General features: G+C 50.7%; 1 protein-coding gene across 1 annotated transcript in view; it reads right to left on the bottom strand.

Annotated features, from left to right (window-relative positions):
- The window catches only part of WNK2 (WNK lysine deficient protein kinase 2), a gene marked incomplete at its 5' end in the record, with an annotated part of 89,640 nt that overhangs the window by 47,856 nt on the left and 22,645 nt on the right, over window positions 1-19,139 (bottom strand). Inside the window, 6 exons of the mRNA XM_084237042.1 lie at window positions 1,550-1,832; window positions 5,138-5,357; window positions 5,830-5,918; window positions 6,881-7,038; window positions 9,550-9,770; window positions 10,066-10,238. Of these exons, the coding sequence (XP_084093168.1) occupies window positions 1,550-1,832; window positions 5,138-5,357; window positions 5,830-5,918; window positions 6,881-7,038; window positions 9,550-9,770; window positions 10,066-10,238 (1,144 nt within the window). The remainder of the gene's footprint in view (window positions 1-1,549; window positions 1,833-5,137; window positions 5,358-5,829; window positions 5,919-6,880; window positions 7,039-9,549; window positions 9,771-10,065; window positions 10,239-19,139) is intronic.

The raw sequence follows: 19,139 nt of genomic DNA, 5'->3' as shown, positions 1-19,139 counted from the left end.
GTGGGGAGTTAAGGAAGATGCAGTGGAGAATCAAACATCTGTTTGTTGTACCTTCCAACATACGTAAGTGTGACTGCAGCATGTCCTTCTCCAGTGATGTGTGTGCAGCCTGCATCCCTATTACTCACATTTATGTGTTACACACAGTCGAGTTGAGGCTCCGATGTTCTGACTCAGAGCTCGGAGCACAAATGTATGGATGTGCACGTGTGCATGCCTATCTCTGTGTGTGCACTTATGCATGTGTGTGGGTATGAGTTATATGCACACATGCACCCATAAGTACACTGGCATGCATGTGTGTGTGTGTGTGGTAGATTCCATGTGCGCATGTATGAGTACGTGGTAGATGTCATGTGTAGATTATCTCTGGAAGTTTCAATTAAGAGTCTGGTAACATTGCCTTTAGGGAGGAAGATTAACTGGCTTTGTTGTATACCCTCTTGGAATTCATGAATTTTATATGACTATATTTCTACTTTAAAGAAAGGATAGCAAATGAATAAAACATTTTTAAGAAACATCATGACCACTGCATGAAGCACACAGAATCGTTTTGAGTGGGACAGGAAGGGGTGAGTTTGCAGAAAGAATGCCCACCCTGAACTGAACTCACCCATCAGCTCACGTCCACATGGAAGGTAGTACCTGTGTTACATCTGACCACAGCCAGTGTATTTCCAGGTACCAGACTGTATCTCTTCAAAATGCAATCCATGATTTCTTCATTCCTGTCCTAGAAGCTGTCCCACCAACAACCAAATTTTGGTGTGTCCTATACAAAGAGCTTTTCCTACACAAAGTTTATGTTCTTTAATTACTTTTTTAGATTTATCAAAAAATGGAGCAATTTTATGCTCTAAAGCAAACTTGGGTAGGAGGAAGAAAGCAAACTTGGGTTGGAAGGAAGAAAACAGTAGGCAAACTCTCAAAATGACAGCCAGTCACTGGTTAGAATTTAAATACCCTATTTTAAAGACCAGTTAGCTATTTCAATGACAGATGAAGGAAATGCCTATTAAATAAATTAAACAGACTATTTTAGTCTGTCCACATGAGCAACCCACATGGTGGCCTGGCAGGTGGCTTATTCACATATCAGCCAGGAAAGGCTGTGTCCTCCAGCCTCAGCTCACAACTGAAGTGTTAGGGAAGAGGCGGGACACTTGGCTGTACTTGCAGAAACACTATATTCTCTCTTCCAGGGATCCCCAAACACCAACACATGCTAAAGGTCTCAAGGCTGAGCCCTGGAAGGGAGGTAACCTTGGGGATGAGCCAGCCCAGCAGCAGCATGACCACCCGTGGCTTCCATGCCTTTGCCCAGCACTTGGGGGCCCTACCACGCCCGCCGTGACTGTTACCACCAGATGGGGTAAGTATTGTAATCAAGTCACTCCAGCCCTGCCGGCTTAGGGCAGGGGAGGTTCTGGTTCTGCCTGTACTGAGAGAATAGACTTCAGCAAATCTTATACCCTTCTGATCATGTCGACGCTCCCATTACCCTCTCTTTAGCCCCCATCAGCCGACAAGTGGGTATGGTACTCACAGGCCAGGGAGGTGGCGCTGGCTGGCAGCACAGGTGGGAGCAGGTGTTGGTCGACCTCAGGCTCCTCAGGCTCAGGTGGCCCAGTTTGCACATGGTGACCCACCTGCACCTGCACGGTCGGAGGGGGGCCCTTGCCCTTGTCAGGGCTGCTGGGGTCCTGCTGCTCTGGAGGCTGCAGAGCCGGCCAGATCCTCTCACGCCGCCACTGGATCAGTGCTACACGGTCACGAATGGACTTGGCCACAATCTTCACATCACTCTCATGAAAGAATCCCGACTCGATCTACAAAGGGAGTGCATGTCGTCAGTGCACCCCCACCCCACACAATCCACTGCTCAGTCTGCCTGCAATGCTGCTTGTGGGGTGTTCACCAGAGCCCCTCCATGGGGCCCCTCACCCTCATCTCTCAGGACTCTCTCCTCATCATTCAAGCAATTCTCCTCCCACCACTGACTATAAATGCAGGGAGAATGACTACTGGACTGTGCTGGCCCAGCTCCTGAAAAGCAAGGGTGGTAGGTGCTTGTGAGCATGGCCTGATGAGTGATGGGACAGGGGAATCCCCATCTCCTCCTGCAAGGCTGACATGTAAAGCAGCCTCCACTCCCAACACTGGGCTGTAGGGGCTTCCTGGAACACTTCACCCAGGACAGCCAAAGACAGGAGGGGTCCTAGCTGCAACTAGGGGTCCTAGTGTGCTCAGGAACAAGGGACAAGGAGCTATGGCCCAAGCCGACCTCCAATTCTCTGATGTGTCACTGAGGCCTGGGAAGGAGCCATACTTTGTAATTTGAGCCCAGTAAGGTACTTACTATGCCAGGCAAACTGAACCCGGTTTACCTAACATTGTCAGAGACCACTGTAAGGAGCCAGGGGTCTCATGGCTGTCTGGGAGGACACTGGTAGCAAAACCACAGAATAGCAGAAGCCAGGCTTCTTGCCGTCATCACCATATGGAGTGGTCGTTGTGAATCACAGTCCCCTTGTACAACAGACATAAATACATGCAGATGTGCACATAAGCTGGCACCACAGCCACTATGAGTGTAGGCTCCTGAGAAATGCAGGTTCAGGCCACAGGGACAGGACAAGAGGTCAGAAAGTGAGGAGGTGTAAGACAACATGGAGCCAGTGCCCAGGGCCTCTCACAGCCAAATCCGTGACATTATGAGTGTGACCATAAACAGTGATGTCAAGGTGCTTTGAGGGATGTGGAAGTGCACTTCATGTCCAAGCAATCAAGTGACCAGTGGGGCAGCATGGGGACACCAAGTATCATCTCTATGTCTCTCTTTCCCTCTCTGACTCTCTCACTCCCTCTCTCAGCCTCTAACTCAGTCTCTTTCTTCATCTGTGTCCACACGCAGTTCATCACCTGCACATGGGCAGCCCCTAGGGAAAAACTCCCAGCTGGGTGCCGAGCGTCCCACCAAACAGCCAGAGCTCAGACACTGACCCTCTGCCTAGCGCCAGCCAACACCCCAGCTGTACCCTGAGAGGGCCCTGAGCCAGAAGCATCCACCAACCCTCTCAGAGTCCTGACCACAAAGAGTACGAGAGCTCCATGTTTACATGTTGCATTTGGGTGACTGTGACGTGGGGCAGGTAACACAGATGGAGCAGGTGACTACTGAATAGAACAGAAAACCATGAACCATGTATCCACAGAAATACATAAATGGGAAGTTTAGTAAAAGTGGGACATTTATGTAGTTTCAAGGGACCGCCCAGAAATAGTTATGAATTAAAACTTCATGTGGAAATGCCTGGCAGACACCCTCAATCACACGATCATAGTGGGCATCCTGTCCTGCAGTGGCTATCCCCAAACACTGCCCTGAGAGGTACCGTGGCAGGACCTCTGCTTGCAGACATGCCGCAACATGCTCCTGCCACAAAGTCATTGCTGGAACCAGGGCCCCTGACCCCCAAGGCACCTCTCCACTCTGCAACCAGTTCTGCCCCCAGGGTGACTGTATGGGAAATATCCTCCTCTGTGGGAACCAGATATACTAGGATGATAAGGCACCAGGCCAGAGGCATCGTTTCAAATTGTTTCTTGTGTATTGGCTACATTGTGTGATTATTCAAAATCCCTGTTTCAGGAGATGACTCTTAGAATGAACAGTGCTGAAATCCTGCAAACATCCGTGCCAAGGCCACTCCCCTAGGCTCAGTCCAGCCCCAAAGCAATGCAAGCAGGCAGAGGTTGTGGGGGCCAGGAGAGGGTCAGCACTCATGCCCAGCACTCCATGGGCCAGCGGGGCCCAGGAAACCCACCCCTTCAAAGGCCACTGAAGGAAGGCATCCCGCAGACACGCCTGCCTGCATGTCTATTTTCTGCCTGACCCACTTTTCCTTCCATCTCCCTCTTTATAGTCACCCCCCTCGATCCTCTCCAAGGTGTTTCTTCTATTTTTTCCCAAACAGAGGAGAATTTAGCCACATTCTGGGCCACACTGGAACATCCCATTATCCCAAAGCCTTCAGGGGGAACTCAAAAATGTCCTGGGCTGGGCTGCCAGTCCCCTCCCCTCCCCACCATCCCTACCCCAGGGGTCCAACCCCAGGGGTCATTCCAAATCAAAGCAGCCAGATCTCCATAGACCCAACTTCTCTCAGCCTCCTAGGGCATCTCTATTCTCATCCATGTTCTCAGTTCCCCCCACAAGTCTCACATGACCCCCACCTGTGGGACCCTGGAGATAAATTTAGGTGAGTTTAGAGGTAAATTCAGAGGGAAAAGACAAAGCCGCCCTGTATGCCTCCTCTCCCACCCTTCAAGTGGAGAGTCTACCTTTCAAGGCCAAGGCCTCTGCTCCTCCAACCCACTCACGGGCAGTTCAGGTTGGCAGGCTCCATCAGCCATACCATTGCAGCTCATGCATATTTTTACATACATGTGATAGATGTGTTCTTCAGTGAAATGTTGACATATGCAGCTGTGGTTATCACAGGTGCAGCCCAGCACACACCTCCCATGATGAGCAAGTGGGTCTTTCCTCTTGCTCAGCCTTTCCATTCAAAATCAGGCTCATTGTTCTTACCTTTTGTTTCCCCAGTAAAACAGAACCCCTCCTACATTCCTGCACCTGCCAGTCAGCAATGCCCCTCAGAAACAGGAGAGGAAGATCCCAAACCCAGAGGCTCACAGTTATGTAAAAGCATCAAGAATTTGGTCAAACAGGGCCTTTCCTGATATACAAAATTGACACCACATTGTTAATGCTGGTGGCCAGGGCACTGGCAGGATAAGACACGTCTCTCAGAATCTTGCATTCCACTGGAAAGTGACCTGTGTCCCTGCTGCATCCAGCATGTGTGTGGGCATGACGTCCCATTAATGACCAGTGCCAAGGTCACAGTCACCCTACACCTTTCCTCATGCACCACTGCCAAGTGGACACCCCATATCTATGTAGCAAATCACCCAGACCCACGTGGTCCTTCAGACATACCCAGAAAGCCCCCACCTGTGCGTCTGGAAGACCAGAACTGCCTGCACAAAGCTCCTTTGCCAACTTCAGGGTAATCTTTGGAAGCCATAGACTTTCATGGCACCCAAGCCTGGTGCCCACCCTCATTACCATTTCCTGTGCTACATCATCGGGAGTCTCCTTCTCCAGATCAAAGGTGAACTCTATGGCCCCATTGTCCTTGGGCTTGCCCTTCAATTTCTTGGGATCCTCAACCCAGAGACGCAGAGCAATAGTTGACTTCCTGCCGTGGTCTTCCTCTGCCAGCTCCACTCTCACACCAGTGTCCTCGGCGAAGAAAGCATGGCTCAGCAGGTCCTTGATCTCATACCTGGGGAGGGGAGAGTCAATGGGCCTGCAGGGGCCTGGACCCTTTTGAAAGAAGACACTACACTAGGCCCTGGAGTGGGGTACACCACTGTTTGCATCTGTCTTCCTTACCTCCCTGGGAAAGAGAACACTACGCCTGACCGGGTCTCTACTTCTCTCTCATCATAGACAGGGATACCCATGGAATTCAGAAAAGAAGTTAAGTCAGGCTTCCCACCATGTGATACAGCCAGCTGTGGCACAGTAAGCATTTAGTTAGCACAAGAGATGTGGCTGCATGTGAGAGGGACCTGGATCTTGAGGAAGCAGATACCATCCCACCACCCCCACCACTCCTTACCTGAGGGGATACTGACCTCCAGAAGCAAGATGTGGGATGATAGGGCTACTGAGCATTGCTATGGTAACCACACTGTGCCCAAATCTGCACACCTAAATGCTATTTATTTCCCCCCTTTCCACCTGGGACTCACCTTTCTTCCTTGTTTTTGCAGATACACTCCCCAATAATTTCCTTGATTTCAGGATCATGCACTTTCTCAAAGCTGGCCGGCTTGATGCCCTGAAATGACATTAGAGCAGAGTCACTTCATACCAAATGGGCTGCTGGGTAGAAGGCTCGTTTGGGGCTCAGTTCACTCTAAGCCCCCAGCCAGGGAGAGTCAGAAAGGTGGGATCTCAGAGAGGCCAGGAAATATACCCAATGCCCAAGGAAGGACCACCATGTCACACACCAGCCAGTGGCCAGTGTGTCTTGGGTTGATGAGGAAGGGGGATGATCGGTGAGCTAGATGAGGAATGGGGTAGATGAGAAAGGGAGGGGGGTCTTGGGGTCTAATGACAACTAGAGGAGAGTCTGGGGGTTAAAGAAAAAGGAGAATCTAGGAGGCTGAATGAAGAAAAGGGAGGGTCTGATGGTTAGATGAGGAAGGGGGAAGATGAGGGGCTGGATGAGGAAATGGGAAAGATCTTGGCACTGAATGAGGAAGGAGTAAGGTCTGGCGGCTAGATGAGGGAAAAGGGCTGTTCTGAGGGCTGGATGAGTACAGGGGAGGATCTAGGACTAAATAAGAAAGGAGGCAGTCAAAAGGTGAAGGACCAGGACCCAGAAAATCCTGGTCCCAGCTATCCTGATGCCCACTCTGCTCCCTACCCAGAGGATTCTGCAGGAGGATGGGAAGATATGCCTGCACAGCTGAAGCCATCAGAGGAGAGCTGAGGCCAAGGGCTTGGTGACAGGAGAGTACTGGAAAGTCTACAGCACAGGGTGGCCCAAACTGGGGGACTTAGGACAGGTGTGTGTGCCTTCTGTGAAGTCCTTGACATCTCCAGGCACTGTGCTGAGCCCTTAGGGTGGCTTTGTGCTTCCTAATGCAGTCGCAAAGACCCGAGCATGCCCCCTAGGTCTCAGTTTCCCTTTGTGTAAAAAGGCATTATTCCCATCCTTGCATGGATATGGAAAGGATTTATGAAGCACACAGTGCCCAGCCAGGCTGCAGGCCACCTTGGGGACCATGCACTCACACAGGTGACCTTCCGATAGATCTGGGCAGCGTTCTGGCACTCTGAGTAGGGGTACTCGGAGGTGGCCATCTCCAGCATGCACATCCCAAAGGCATAGACATCCACGGACTCGTCGTAGTGCTCTTCATACATCTCTGGCGCCATGAACTCAGGGGTGCCTATGGCAGGGCAACAGACACAGGGTCAGCAGCCCCAGCCCCAGAGCCCCTTGCCTGCTGCGGCCCTCCTCTTCCACCTGCCACCATTCTCCTGGAATCCTGGTTCAAACTAGAGTGTCCTGCAGACACAAGTTCCAAAAATTCCCCTGGATTTCTTGTTTCAGGGTCAGAAATGGCTCACAGTGCCCTGGTGCCACAGCACCCAGAGACCATTACATACCTGGGCATGGGGCTAAGCACAGAGCACCAAGAGGCCTCCTGGGAGGGAGGCAGCACCCCCAGTGCATAAGTCATGGGATGGACCAGGTGAAACAAGTTGGTTACCACATAACTCCTTAAATTGCAAAACCCCATGGATAGGCTGGAATGTCCGCAGATGGGCACACCACACACAGAGCATCAGGCAGTGGGTGGCAGGACCAGCGGGAAGGCGCCAGGTGGGTGCCATGTGGGAAACTGCTCATGTATTCTAGCCACCAGTTTTAAAATGTCTAATGTTCACACTTAGAATGTTTGGGGAAATGGGACGCTAAGCCCCAGTTCATTAAAACAATACATGTGCTAACGCCAGATAAAGTGCCACACACAGGCCACAGAGCACATCTGGGAGGTGGGGTTGTGGTGGTCTGAGATTTTTTAAGTTTTCTATGACAAACTTGTGCTTTAAAAATCACAAATCCTTTTATAAACAGGTCCAACTGAGTGTCTGTGAAGCTGAATGCAGAAAAAAGGAGCTATTATGGCTTTATTTTGTTGGTCTTTGAAGATTTTAAAAATTCTACAGTTTTTATAAAAAGCAGATGCAAAGCAGCAGATACAAAACAAACTATTATGTTTAAAGCATATGGGGGCCATCAAAACGGCCACAGAGACACTCTCTGGGATGCAGGTCGGTTATAGGTGATCTTAATTTCTGTTCATTTACCCATAATTTCAGTATAATATATAGTATATGTTTAACCAAAAAAAAAAAAAAAAGCTAACATTTTTGGTAAAACAAAAATCTATGTTTAGATTTACAGACATGCATAAAGAATTCTGGAAGATTCCATCAGAAATAAGGGGAAGTGAATAGAGAAAGAACAAGAGTCCAAGGGACCTTCTCTGGTTAGTTTATCCTTTTGGGTTTAGGGGTCATATGATTCTACTGAAGGAACTCCAGGTCTGCTAGCAGGAAAGCCTGGGACTGAGCAGCCCAGCAAAGACCCCTACTCACTTTGTAGAGACCTGCCATGTCGAGACCCAGTGAGGACCCTGCTTTTCCAGCAGGGACCCCTACTTCTCTGGCAGGGCTCCCTCCCCCTGTTCGGGTTCTTCTGAGACCACTGGAAACTGTTAGGCAAGAAGCATCCCAAGGCATTCTTGACAGCCTGGGGCTGGTGGTAGGCAGTGCATGTGTGGGGCCGCTGCTCAGCTTCAAGATGAGACAATGGATGCCCACATCTGTATACGTGCTCGACATACTCAAACCATTTCTCTGTCTTCATGTAGTCATTTAAATCTCATGTTGAACAGGGCCTCCCCGGTGGCACAGCGGTTCAGCGCTGGGTTGTGAAGCTGCCCGCAGCCTCTGCAGCGCAGGTTCCATCCCCGGAGGCTCCCCGCCACTGGAGGAGGGTCCCGCATGGCGCGCAGACCTCTCCTGCCACCTGCTGCTCCCCTCAGCAGTGTACTTCGGTCCTTCTGCCTGCTCTGCTCCCCGCTCTGGCTCTGGTGAATTCTCTCACCCTCCCACGCTTCTGACTGTACCCAGTGCTTGTATAAACAAATAAATAAATAAATCTTTAAAAAAAAAATCTCATGTTGAACAGAAAAGTGTGCTACACACCCACAAGCACACATGTGAATCCATGCCCTCTAGACAGCAGGTACCTTCTTGGCCCCCAAGGGTACCAGATTCATAGAAATGGAAACAAACAATGGGAACGTACCCAATCGTTCATTTGTCCTTCCTCACCACCATGTGAAAAACACCTGGGAGGCCCACTGCCCATGGGTGTCCTGAATGTGCCACCTCTAAAGTTCTACCAAAATACCTACAAAGTCCCGTCTGATAGCTGCACCCAGGAGGTGGTCCAGGACCAGCCTCTGTGGGTGCCCTGGATATATTACAGAGCAGGCCCCATTAATGTGCCTCCTTACACAGGCTAGGAGCTCTAGTTCACAGGCCTAGTGATCCCCATTAACATATCTGGGTTGAACCTCCCCCCCCCATATAATCACGAACCCCTCTCTCTTTTCAGTTGTTGGCCCCTTGCTCAAGACAGGGCTGCCTACTTAGGGAGACTCACTAATCAGTCCTCATTCTCCATGAGTGTAGAGCCTTTTGGGCTTTGATTAAGCCAAATCTGGGGTGAGTTGTGGCCCCCAAAGAGTCCAGGGACTGACAACTCAGGGACTCATGTGCAGACGACGCAGAGATTCACACAAACACACCCAGGGGCTTATGCAGATCACCCAGGGTCAGAGTGTGGCTGGGAGTGTGCTGAGCGTGTGGGAAGGAGGGCTCACCTATAACACTCTTGGCAAAAGATGCTCTCTTGAGGGTGGCCAGGCCCAAGTCTCCAATCTTCACAGACCCTGTGGGCCCCGTGATGAAGATGTTGTCACATTTGAGGTCTCGGTGGATGATGGGGGGCGTCCGGGTGTGCAGGAACAGCAGGCCCTTCAGGATCTGCCGGCACCAGCTGCGCAGCACCTTGGGTTTCATCACCTTGAAACGCTTCAGGTACCTGCAGAGGGGGGTCATGTGGCTTGTGTGGGGAGGGGCTGTGTACCTGCAGGAATGGGGCTCAAGCAGGGAGGGTCCAGTACCTTGGTGGGGGGTCGGAGGGGAACTAATATGAGGAGGGGGCTAAGTACCTGTGGGAGCCATGTGGTTTGTGGAGAGGGGGCCGTGCACCTTTTGGAGGGCCACATGCCTCATGTGTGTTGCCCCGGGCAGATAGGATATGCGGGCGCCCAGCTATGGTGGCCCCCGTGCCCGGGACAAGCCCCACCCGAAGCCTGGCTGGACAGCGAGCTCACGTCTTCAGCGTCCCTGAAGTCATCAGCTCAGTCACCAGCACGATGCAGCGCTTGCCCTTAGCACTGGACTCCCAGAAGTCATAGAAGCGCACAATGTTGGGGTGCTGCAGGCCCTTGAGCATCTCAGCCTCCTCCTTAAAGCGCTGCCGCTCTAGTTTGGTGAGCTTCCGGTCCTAGAGAGAGACACACGTTAGGGACGCCTGCACAACCTTGCTGCCATGCCTGCCCCGGGTGGGTCAACCATCCCAGTGGGGACCTGCCATCCAGAGAATGGCACAGGTAACAACATGACCCAAAGGAGCCCAGAAGCCTTCTGGGTACAGGCCAAGATACTCCCCTCAGAGATCCCTGAGGCCTCATCGACCCCAGTGAGCTCCAGCACAATGAACTCAAGGAAAAGACACTCAAAACCCACCATGCAATACTCCTGTGCTATTTCCATGGAAACAACTAAGGTCTGTTCCCCAACATCACTTACTGAGGATTGTAAAAGACACATCAGACACTTGTAATTTCCACACGACTTTGAGGACACATCTACAGCAGATTAGAACCAGAAAACCAGGAGAAGTGGAGGAGCACAAGGATCCTGCTGAGCCCACGGTGGTGCCAGAAGTGGCCGACACACTCCAGGATCCCCCATTTGCCCAACTAAGCCCCCATCTCTCACCACCCCAGACCCTTTGCACAGCCCTGCAACATGATCCTGGCCTTTTCCTTCCTGAAACCCACACAAAGTGAGTGCTGAGCTAAACCAGAGAGCTCTATGCTTCCACTTCATCTCATGGGAGAATCTGCCCTTGAAGGCCCCAATCAGGCCTTATCTCCTTCATCTGAACACATGTCCCCAGTGTCACAGGCCACAGAGCCCATGCTGACGCCCTCCCCCACCAGAAGCCTTGGATATCAGAACAGAGCATACAAATCCCAGGAGGAAGCCACAATGTAACCGAAGAGCAAAGGGAAGGGAGAGAGCAATAGAGGATTCAGGTGGACAGAAACTTCAGAACGAAGGAACACAAAGGCCAAACTCCTGGGGTCCTTCTGGAAGACCCACAGAACACCCAGCCAAATCCCAGACCACCCATGGAGAAGAGGTGGGCCATGGCTCCTGTCCACCTTCATCCGTGTGAGAAGTGAGAGCCTAAGCAGCTGCGTCATCATTCTCCACCCCTCCCCTCCCAGCCCCACCCAACACTACCACATTAGCCTCTTCAAGTGGCACTGAGGGCATGATGGCCAGAGAGCAAAGAAATTACAGGAAGAAACTTCAGCATGGCTAATCTCAGAAAAACAAATAATTCAGGGACCAAGGTCAACTTCAAAAGATTCCAACTCATGTCCTCATAAGGATCCAAAATGTTGACACACATAATTCAGAGCAGCTTCTACTTAAAAAGGAAAATCAAGAAAGAGATCTTGCAAATTGAAGCTCAGTTTTTTTTTTTAAAAAGAGAGATTCTATAATCCAATGAAACATTAAGTACAAATAAAGTCAGTGTTTAATCTAGATAGTAACATGAAAAACATGCTCTGCTCATCAAAAATAATTTATTGAAGACAATAAAAGCTGCCAACTGGAGCAGCTATTCTCAATATATTTCACCAGCATCTCAGACCCAGGACACACAGAGAACTCGATCATAAAAAAGATATGAACAGGTATGTCACAAAAGCAGACCCAGAAAAGGCAATTAAGCACATGGAAAGGTGCCTGGAATAATGATTACCAGATGCAGCCCCACAGAGACCCACCCCACCCCACCAGGCATCTGGAGTAAGAGGATGGACCACAGTACGTGCTTGGTGGGAGGATGCCTCTTAGCCCCAGCACAAGGCTGCTGGAGGGGCCTGCAGCAGACCACACCTGCTCTGGCCTGCTTCTCCCAGCACCCACCTGAGACACAGGAACACACACAGCCCTGGTGTTCCTGCAGCCCCACCCACAACTGTTTAAAGGGAACAGAAGAAATAGCTCTCACCAGATGAGTGGAGACACACCACAGTGTGCCCAAACCAGAACAGGATGCTGAAAAAAAGGAACAAGCTCCCTCTTAGGACTCACGAGGTCAAGTCCCCAAAGCACCCCACATGAGGAGTGAGCCAAGCACCCAAGGTCTACAATGTCCCACACCCCACACGAGCAGTCAGAGCTTATCTGTCCACACACTAAAGATCTGAGTGTCTGGAGCACCATCTTCCAAATGCTAAGGTAGAAATATCCAAAGACCAAATGAGAGAAGTTGAAGAAAGACAGAAACTACAAAAGAAACAGGAGACATGGAAGAACAAGCAGAAAGCTCAAAGAGCAGGTAGCAGCAATTCTAAGAGGAGAAAAGACATATGTTGAAGGAGAAGGGGGTAATGGATCAGCATTTTTGAGATGAAGAACTATGTAGAATAAGACTGGCCACAGCAGCTCAGAAAAATGAAAATGACCCTCCCCCAGCATCCCAGTGATTCTGAGAACAGTGAGCAAGTCCTGTCTGCCCAGGAGCACCCAGAGACCCGAGGCTCACCGGCAACACAGGGCCCTTCCGATGCTGAGCACCACACCAGCTGACAGTCCATAGACCACACAGCTCCAGACATGTTCTCAGACACGCAGAACTCTGAGGTCACTCTCCTCAACACCACACACAGGAAGGAAGGGAAAAGGCTGGGCCAGTGGTCAATGAGGGAAACTAGAGAGAAGGGGGTTGCCCAGCGGGCGGCCAGCATGGGACAGTTTCAGTTACAATTCCTGTCCCTGAAGCCTGGTCCCTGATTCGAGAGGAAACTCACTAAACTGTTTATAGTATAAATTGGTTTCTGCCCATATTTTTGCATCAAACCAACGAGTAAAAGGTTTCATCGTAACGTCAGAGCAAATGGCTCATGTTATAAATAACACGACAAAAATCAAGAGAGTAATGCACCCTGCTATGCTTCAGTCTCCATTTTCCATGACAGACACAAGCTAAAGGTGACCAACCAAAGACACAGAAAGAAGATGGAGCCAGAATCTAGCTACAGTGCCTCTGGAACTGGGCTAGGGGTGGAGGTGGGACGAGACCTGATTTTAGAGTCTAAGCGGCCTGGCTATTTTTAACCAGGTGACTCGCTGCTTGATCACTTGAAAGGTCAGTAGCATGTCCTCAGAGCACTGCCCAGGGCCACCTGCAGGCATGCTGCCTGGCGTCCTCTCCCAGGGCTGGCCAGGCCCCGGTCCCTGCTGGTTGACGGCTGGTGGGACCATCAGATCAGTGACTCCTGGGGGCAGAACCAGCCCAGTGACTGGCACATCCCACTGTCTGGGACTGGGGGGTGAATTCATTAATGTGCTAAGACGACTCAAAGTCATGAGCCACAGGGAAGGAAGCATCTGCTCTCTAAAGACTCCCAGACTTGCTGGTCAAGTGCTCTTGAAGTTCAGTGTTGAGAGGGTGGGTTGCTCGGGCTGCGCTGACTGCTCACACACGTGGCAATGCAAACAGTGCACCTACCCACACACAGGCTCACCCAGCCCAGACACACCACCCAGACATGGGCTTGTATCCCCGCCCCCCTACACATACACGGGCTTTCCTCCCACCAGTCCCTGTGCTGCATAAATTAGAGAATCCTGTTCCCCAAAAGAGAGTATGAATCAATCAGACTGTAAAAGTTAAAGCACTCTGGGATAACACAGCTCTTCTTCTTACAGGAAAAACGCCCAGTCTGCCATTGTGGCAGCTAGTCCAAGCAGGTCAGAGGACAGCCCTGATTCAATGGCCTCTCCAGGGTTGCAGGGAAACATGCAGTTTCTTTTGGTGTTGACCAAGAGATCAGGGAAGTGGGCCCAAGGCCAGCCCTCTCCCAGGAGGCCTCTCCTATTTGCCAGCTCTGCCCAAGGAGACACACAGCAAGGGCTTCAATCCTCAGACCCAGGGGCCACCCTCACTGCCCTCTGGGGATGCTGTAGCTGGCTCCCTTCAGCCAGGTAGGTAAGAGCACACCAACCCCCAAGAGCAGTCTGCCTGGCTACCCTGAGTCCAGTCAGGGGGCAGAGTCTGAACAACTAGAAAATGTGCCCAGAATCAGTGTTACCAGTCCTGGGGTTCAACCTGACAGGGGCTTTCTCCAGCCCCATTTGGTCAATAATTAAACCAAAACCTCTTTAAGAATCTTTGTTAAGAATTGTTCCAAGCAAGGGAACCAATCCAGGACAGGGGCTTCAGGAACAAGTGGTCCCAGATGGGAGCAACAGCCCACTGACCCTCTGATGGGAAAAGCCCCCTAGCTGTTCCCAGATATGGAAGATTGAACCCAAGCTCAACCCCAGCTCTGGGGGTGGCACATTCCTAGCCTACTATTGCACCCTAAAGTGGGGTCCATGGGCTGAGTCCAGTATATCTCTGCATGATAAGCGTACAAGGGTAGAGGTATCTGGTGCTGCTCTGTCTCAACATTACTCATGGCGAGCATCCATACACCTCACTCAGGCACCAGATGGCCACCAGGGATCAAGGATGCAGGAAGGGCTGTGGAAGGGGAGGGGCATGCAGCAGGGGGACAAGAGGAGTAGGAAACTATAGAGAAAACCTAAACATGCAGTTACATGTGTCGAAGAATAGGACAAAGGGACAGGTGGGAGGCACCAGCTATGGATACCCCAGGCCCAAGGAAAACCCCCTACAGCAGGCAGCCAATTCCAGGACCCCACAGCCTGGGGCACAGAACAGCCTCCACCCACCCAGGGTACTTAGGTCCCAGAATGTCTGATTTGGGTATGAGGTCCTGGAGACAGCAGACTGTGGGTTTATGATGGCGCTGGGACAGATGGGGGCTGCCTGGAGGCAGGCAGCTCAGTGGGGCTGTCCAGACCCTTCTCTGAAGCTGAGATCTCACCATGGACAATGAAGAAGAGACCTGGACAGAGGCTCTATTCTCACCCTTTCTGCTGTGACCTGCTCCCTCTACAATTTACTGCAGTTTTAAAAATAAACTCACCTCTTTTCAATGAAGGGCCCTCCTTAACCTCACTCATCTTACACAATAGTTTATGAAATCACAGGTGAGTTAGCGCAGCTTTCTCTGATTCACATTTAAAAGAAGGCATCATTATTAAAATGGGAAATCCTGCCCCTGGAGTCAGGGGCATTGCAAAGAGATGACGGGGTTGCAGGCCAGATCCTGCTCAGCACAAAGAATGAGCCTCAGTGGGGAGGGTGAACAAGGGTCAGGCACTTCCAAGATTCATGTCATCTTTGTCAAGAGCACCAACAAATTCCCTGAGGAGGAAATGGCTCCTCACTGCTTTTGTAAATACTATTTCCTTTAAAGTATATGTGGGGGGCTGGGGGAGGTGAAGGCACACAGACAACTTAAAACCAGTATCTTTTTTTTTTTTTTTAAAGAGTCATGTATTATTTATTTATTTGTTTGTTTTTGTTTGTTTTATACATGCACTGGGTACAGTCAGAAGCACGGGAGGGTGAGAGAATTCACCAGAGCCAGAGCGGGGAGCAGAGCAGGCAGAAGAAACCAGTATCTTTAAGGGGACTTTACTATTTAAAAGGTCACCCCAAGTCCCTAAACTTCCTGCAAAAGGCAAAGCGACCAGTCCTGCCAATCCCACTAAGTCTGCCACCTACAGGAAGACTGTCAGCTAGGTGCCCTACCCACGTGCGAGCTGGGACCTAAATAGTTGTAAAGGATGTCAGCTCCAGCATTTTGTAAATATTGACATTTTTTAATGCTCTTTGAAAAGTTCCTGTGGAACCTGCTGGTCTTCCCGGCTGTTTTATAAATAACATGAATAACAGAGTATCTAACTCCAGCTCAGGTTCATATTTCCACTCCCACAGACCTAATGCAATTGCCTTTCCTTAAAGACTTTTATTGATCACTGACCGCACTTCTCTACCATAAAACAACACGTATTAGAATTTAGGTTCTTTTATTTCCTAGGGTCACCTGGCTCAGAGCTCCAGACACTTCTCTTGTGGCTCGAGTTACCATTACAAATTAACAGTGCATGGGGATAGCAAAGCAAACAGTAAACAAGGTGGCCCTCACCATCCATGGAGCCTTCTCCTCTACACTTTCATCACCCTTCATAGGAAACTTAATCACCCCTGAACTGATGCCACCCAGCATGCTCTGTCTACCTCTGACTCACATCAAATGGGAGATGGAGTAGGCCAGTTACAGCCATGTCACGGAACCCTTCAGACACCTTCTCAGCATGTCCTCACCCCAAGCGACCCTTCATGAGACCAGCTGGGCCTCCTCCAGGTCTGTGGACACAGTGGGGTCTGTAACCCTGTCTATGATGGGCCCAGCCCCAGACCCTCACTGGAGTCCAACTATGTGTTTTTACAATGAGCAGTCTGGTGTAGGTAGAGCTGCCCCTACCCACCTATTAAGGAGCCCCCACCCCTGGCAGGACCCTAGGCACCAGGTTGTGAGCAGGATCAGGACCACCACCCTCGTCACCACCCTCATCAACAGCACCCAGAGCTGTTGCAACCAAACATAGCTCTGCACAGAGGGTCCTTGAGTGAGAAGCCCCATTTTCCTGTTCCTGACACCCAGCAGGCCACGTCCCTCCATATAACGCAGTGCTGGCAAGGGGTGGTTGGGGGTGCTGGGGGCCGGGCAGAGGGATATCAGGTGAGGCGCTTGAGGGAGCTGCATGTGTTTGGGTGCTATGCAGAACGGGCCCAACACAAAAAGGACAGAACAGGTGTGTGTGTCCCCACAGCAGGACTTAAGCACAGAATGGTGCCAAGGGCTCCTGGGGCCTCAGGGTTCAAGTGGACACATGAGAGGGAGCTTGATGCCAAGGTGTACTGGGCGAAGGATACACGAGCGTCTCACTTCAAGTAAAAAGCTTTGCAGTATTGCAAGTTGACCTAGTTCTCCAGAAATAAAAGGAGGGGACCTAGAGTCCTCTGTGCCCTACATCCTGTCAGGCCTTTCCTCTCAGCAGGACAGCTGACCAACACCATGTTCATATGCACTTCCTGAATAGGGGCTCTGGACAGGAGCCCCCACACACCCTGGGTCCCCTCAGGTCCTCAGGATGATGGCCAGCCCACCCAAGGTGTGCTGACCAACAGGAAAGTGATGTCAGTGGAGAGGACCACTCACTTTGGGGGAAACAACTAAGGGACAGACACCTGCCTCCTACAGAACTCCATCACAGAGTCTCACCTCAGGAAAGGCCCACCCAGTGCTCAGCCCACCCCTCCCCCTACCGCCCAAGGAGGCAGGCATCCACCACAGCAACCTGTGTGAGGACCAAGGTGGCGAGGACCAAAGCTGCATAGTTGTCCTGGCTCTTAGGGTCACCCAAGAGTCCCTTCTCCAGGCCAGACCAGGGCGGCAGGTGACCTAGTCCTACCCAGAGTCACATGTGCCCCAAGACTCCTAGAAGCAAGCAGCTGGTGCACAGCAGGCAGGGGGTGAAAGGGGAAGGATAGAACCCAAGAGATCAGGGTCCAAACAGGATGGAGAGATACTACACAGGGTGCGGGGACACCACACAGGATGGGAGGAAAAACACCACCTAGGATGGGGAGATACTACACAGGATAGGGAACATGACACAGAAGGTCTCTCTCGCCAGCTCTCCAAGTTCCACCCTGGAATGGAGCGCCTGGATCTTACTCCTTTTGTTCAAACCCTGAGTGGCCCAAGCAACCTACAGACCTGGGGTAACCTCACAGGCCAGACCCAGGGGCTCTGGCCCCCAATGACCTCAGGTCAGGACTGCTGAGTAAACAGCCCCTAGCCTGAACATCCACAGTGACTGGCTGGGTCAGACTGCACTAGGGTGCAGGGCAGTTTAAGGGGCATCAATGGACAGAGCCAGCACACAAGATCAGGGCCACAGAGCACAGAGGCTGGGACAGCCTGGAGTGTGGGAAGGCCCCAAGGTTCATATCTGACCCTAGTCCAGGAAATCTCAGGTCCTGCCCAACATAGTAGTCAGAGCCTTATGGCCACAACCAGGACCAGACAGAGCTCAATGCACATGTACATGAAATGCGTTACCAGCACAGGTTTGATGCCAGGAGAAGGGAGCCCCCATCTCGCTCAAAGCTGTGTGGCCCAAGCTGGGAGCACTTGACACACAGCTAGTCCAAACTGAGATGGAATCTAAGTGTAAGACAAACATTTGATCTCTAAGATGTGGTATTTTAAAAAATGATTTTTTAATCTCTAATAATCACATTAATACATGTTAAAAAGACTTTTGGGGGGCTTCCTAGTGACTCAGGGTCAAAGTCTCAGTGCTATCAAGCTATTGCCAGCTACTGCAGCATGAGTTCAATCCCCAGTCGGAGAGATAACACACCTGGTGCAGCAGACCTCTCCTGTCTCGCCCATTGCTCCCCTCAGCAGTGTATTTCAGTAGATACATCTGTTTTGCTCCCCACTCTGTTTCTGGTGATTCCTCTCATTCCTTACACTTCTGGCCTACACACCAGCTCTAATATGCATGAATAGACAAAATAAAGCTTTAAAAGACTTTTGGATAGAATAAAATAAAATATATATAGTCAAAATTAATTCCACCTGTTCCTTTCATACTTTGAGTGCAGCTATTAAGTGGCCTATTACACATGTAGCTCACATTACATTTCCAAAGGACAGTGCTGCCTTAGGGCATCACACTAAGCAGCAGGCTAGAAGTTGAGACACTGGGTAGAAGATCAGCAGCATGATGAGACCTGCAAGGAAGAGAGGCCTTGTGAACATGCAGACTTCCATTCAGTTTCATCCCTGAAGAAAGCTGAAATGTAGAAGAATCGCTAGAACCACACAGAGCAGCCCTTACAAAGGTTGAGGCTTAGGTTTGAATAAGGTCAATTCCCGATGGTATTAATGTGATCTGCTCCTATTTTAACAAACTGCGAGGAGCAAGAGTAATTCTTCTCTAGAGAAAGACAAAATCACTCCCAACTTCAGATATATCTGTAAGTTGTAAACACTACAATAAAAAACGACCAATGGACCAAGAGACAAGAATGATGGAAAATGATAAAAATGATAGAAAAGCAAGGGGAAAATAGACAATGTCAGCAAATGACCAAAGCATCCAT

The sequence above is a fragment of the Talpa europaea genome (genome assembly GCF_964194135.1).
Source record: "Talpa europaea genome assembly, chromosome: 7".
In the NCBI taxonomy this organism is placed as follows: domain Eukaryota; kingdom Metazoa; phylum Chordata; class Mammalia; order Eulipotyphla; family Talpidae; genus Talpa; species Talpa europaea.
The sequence above is the reverse complement of the archived record's forward strand: the minus strand, read 5'-3'. Positions and strand labels throughout refer to the sequence as shown.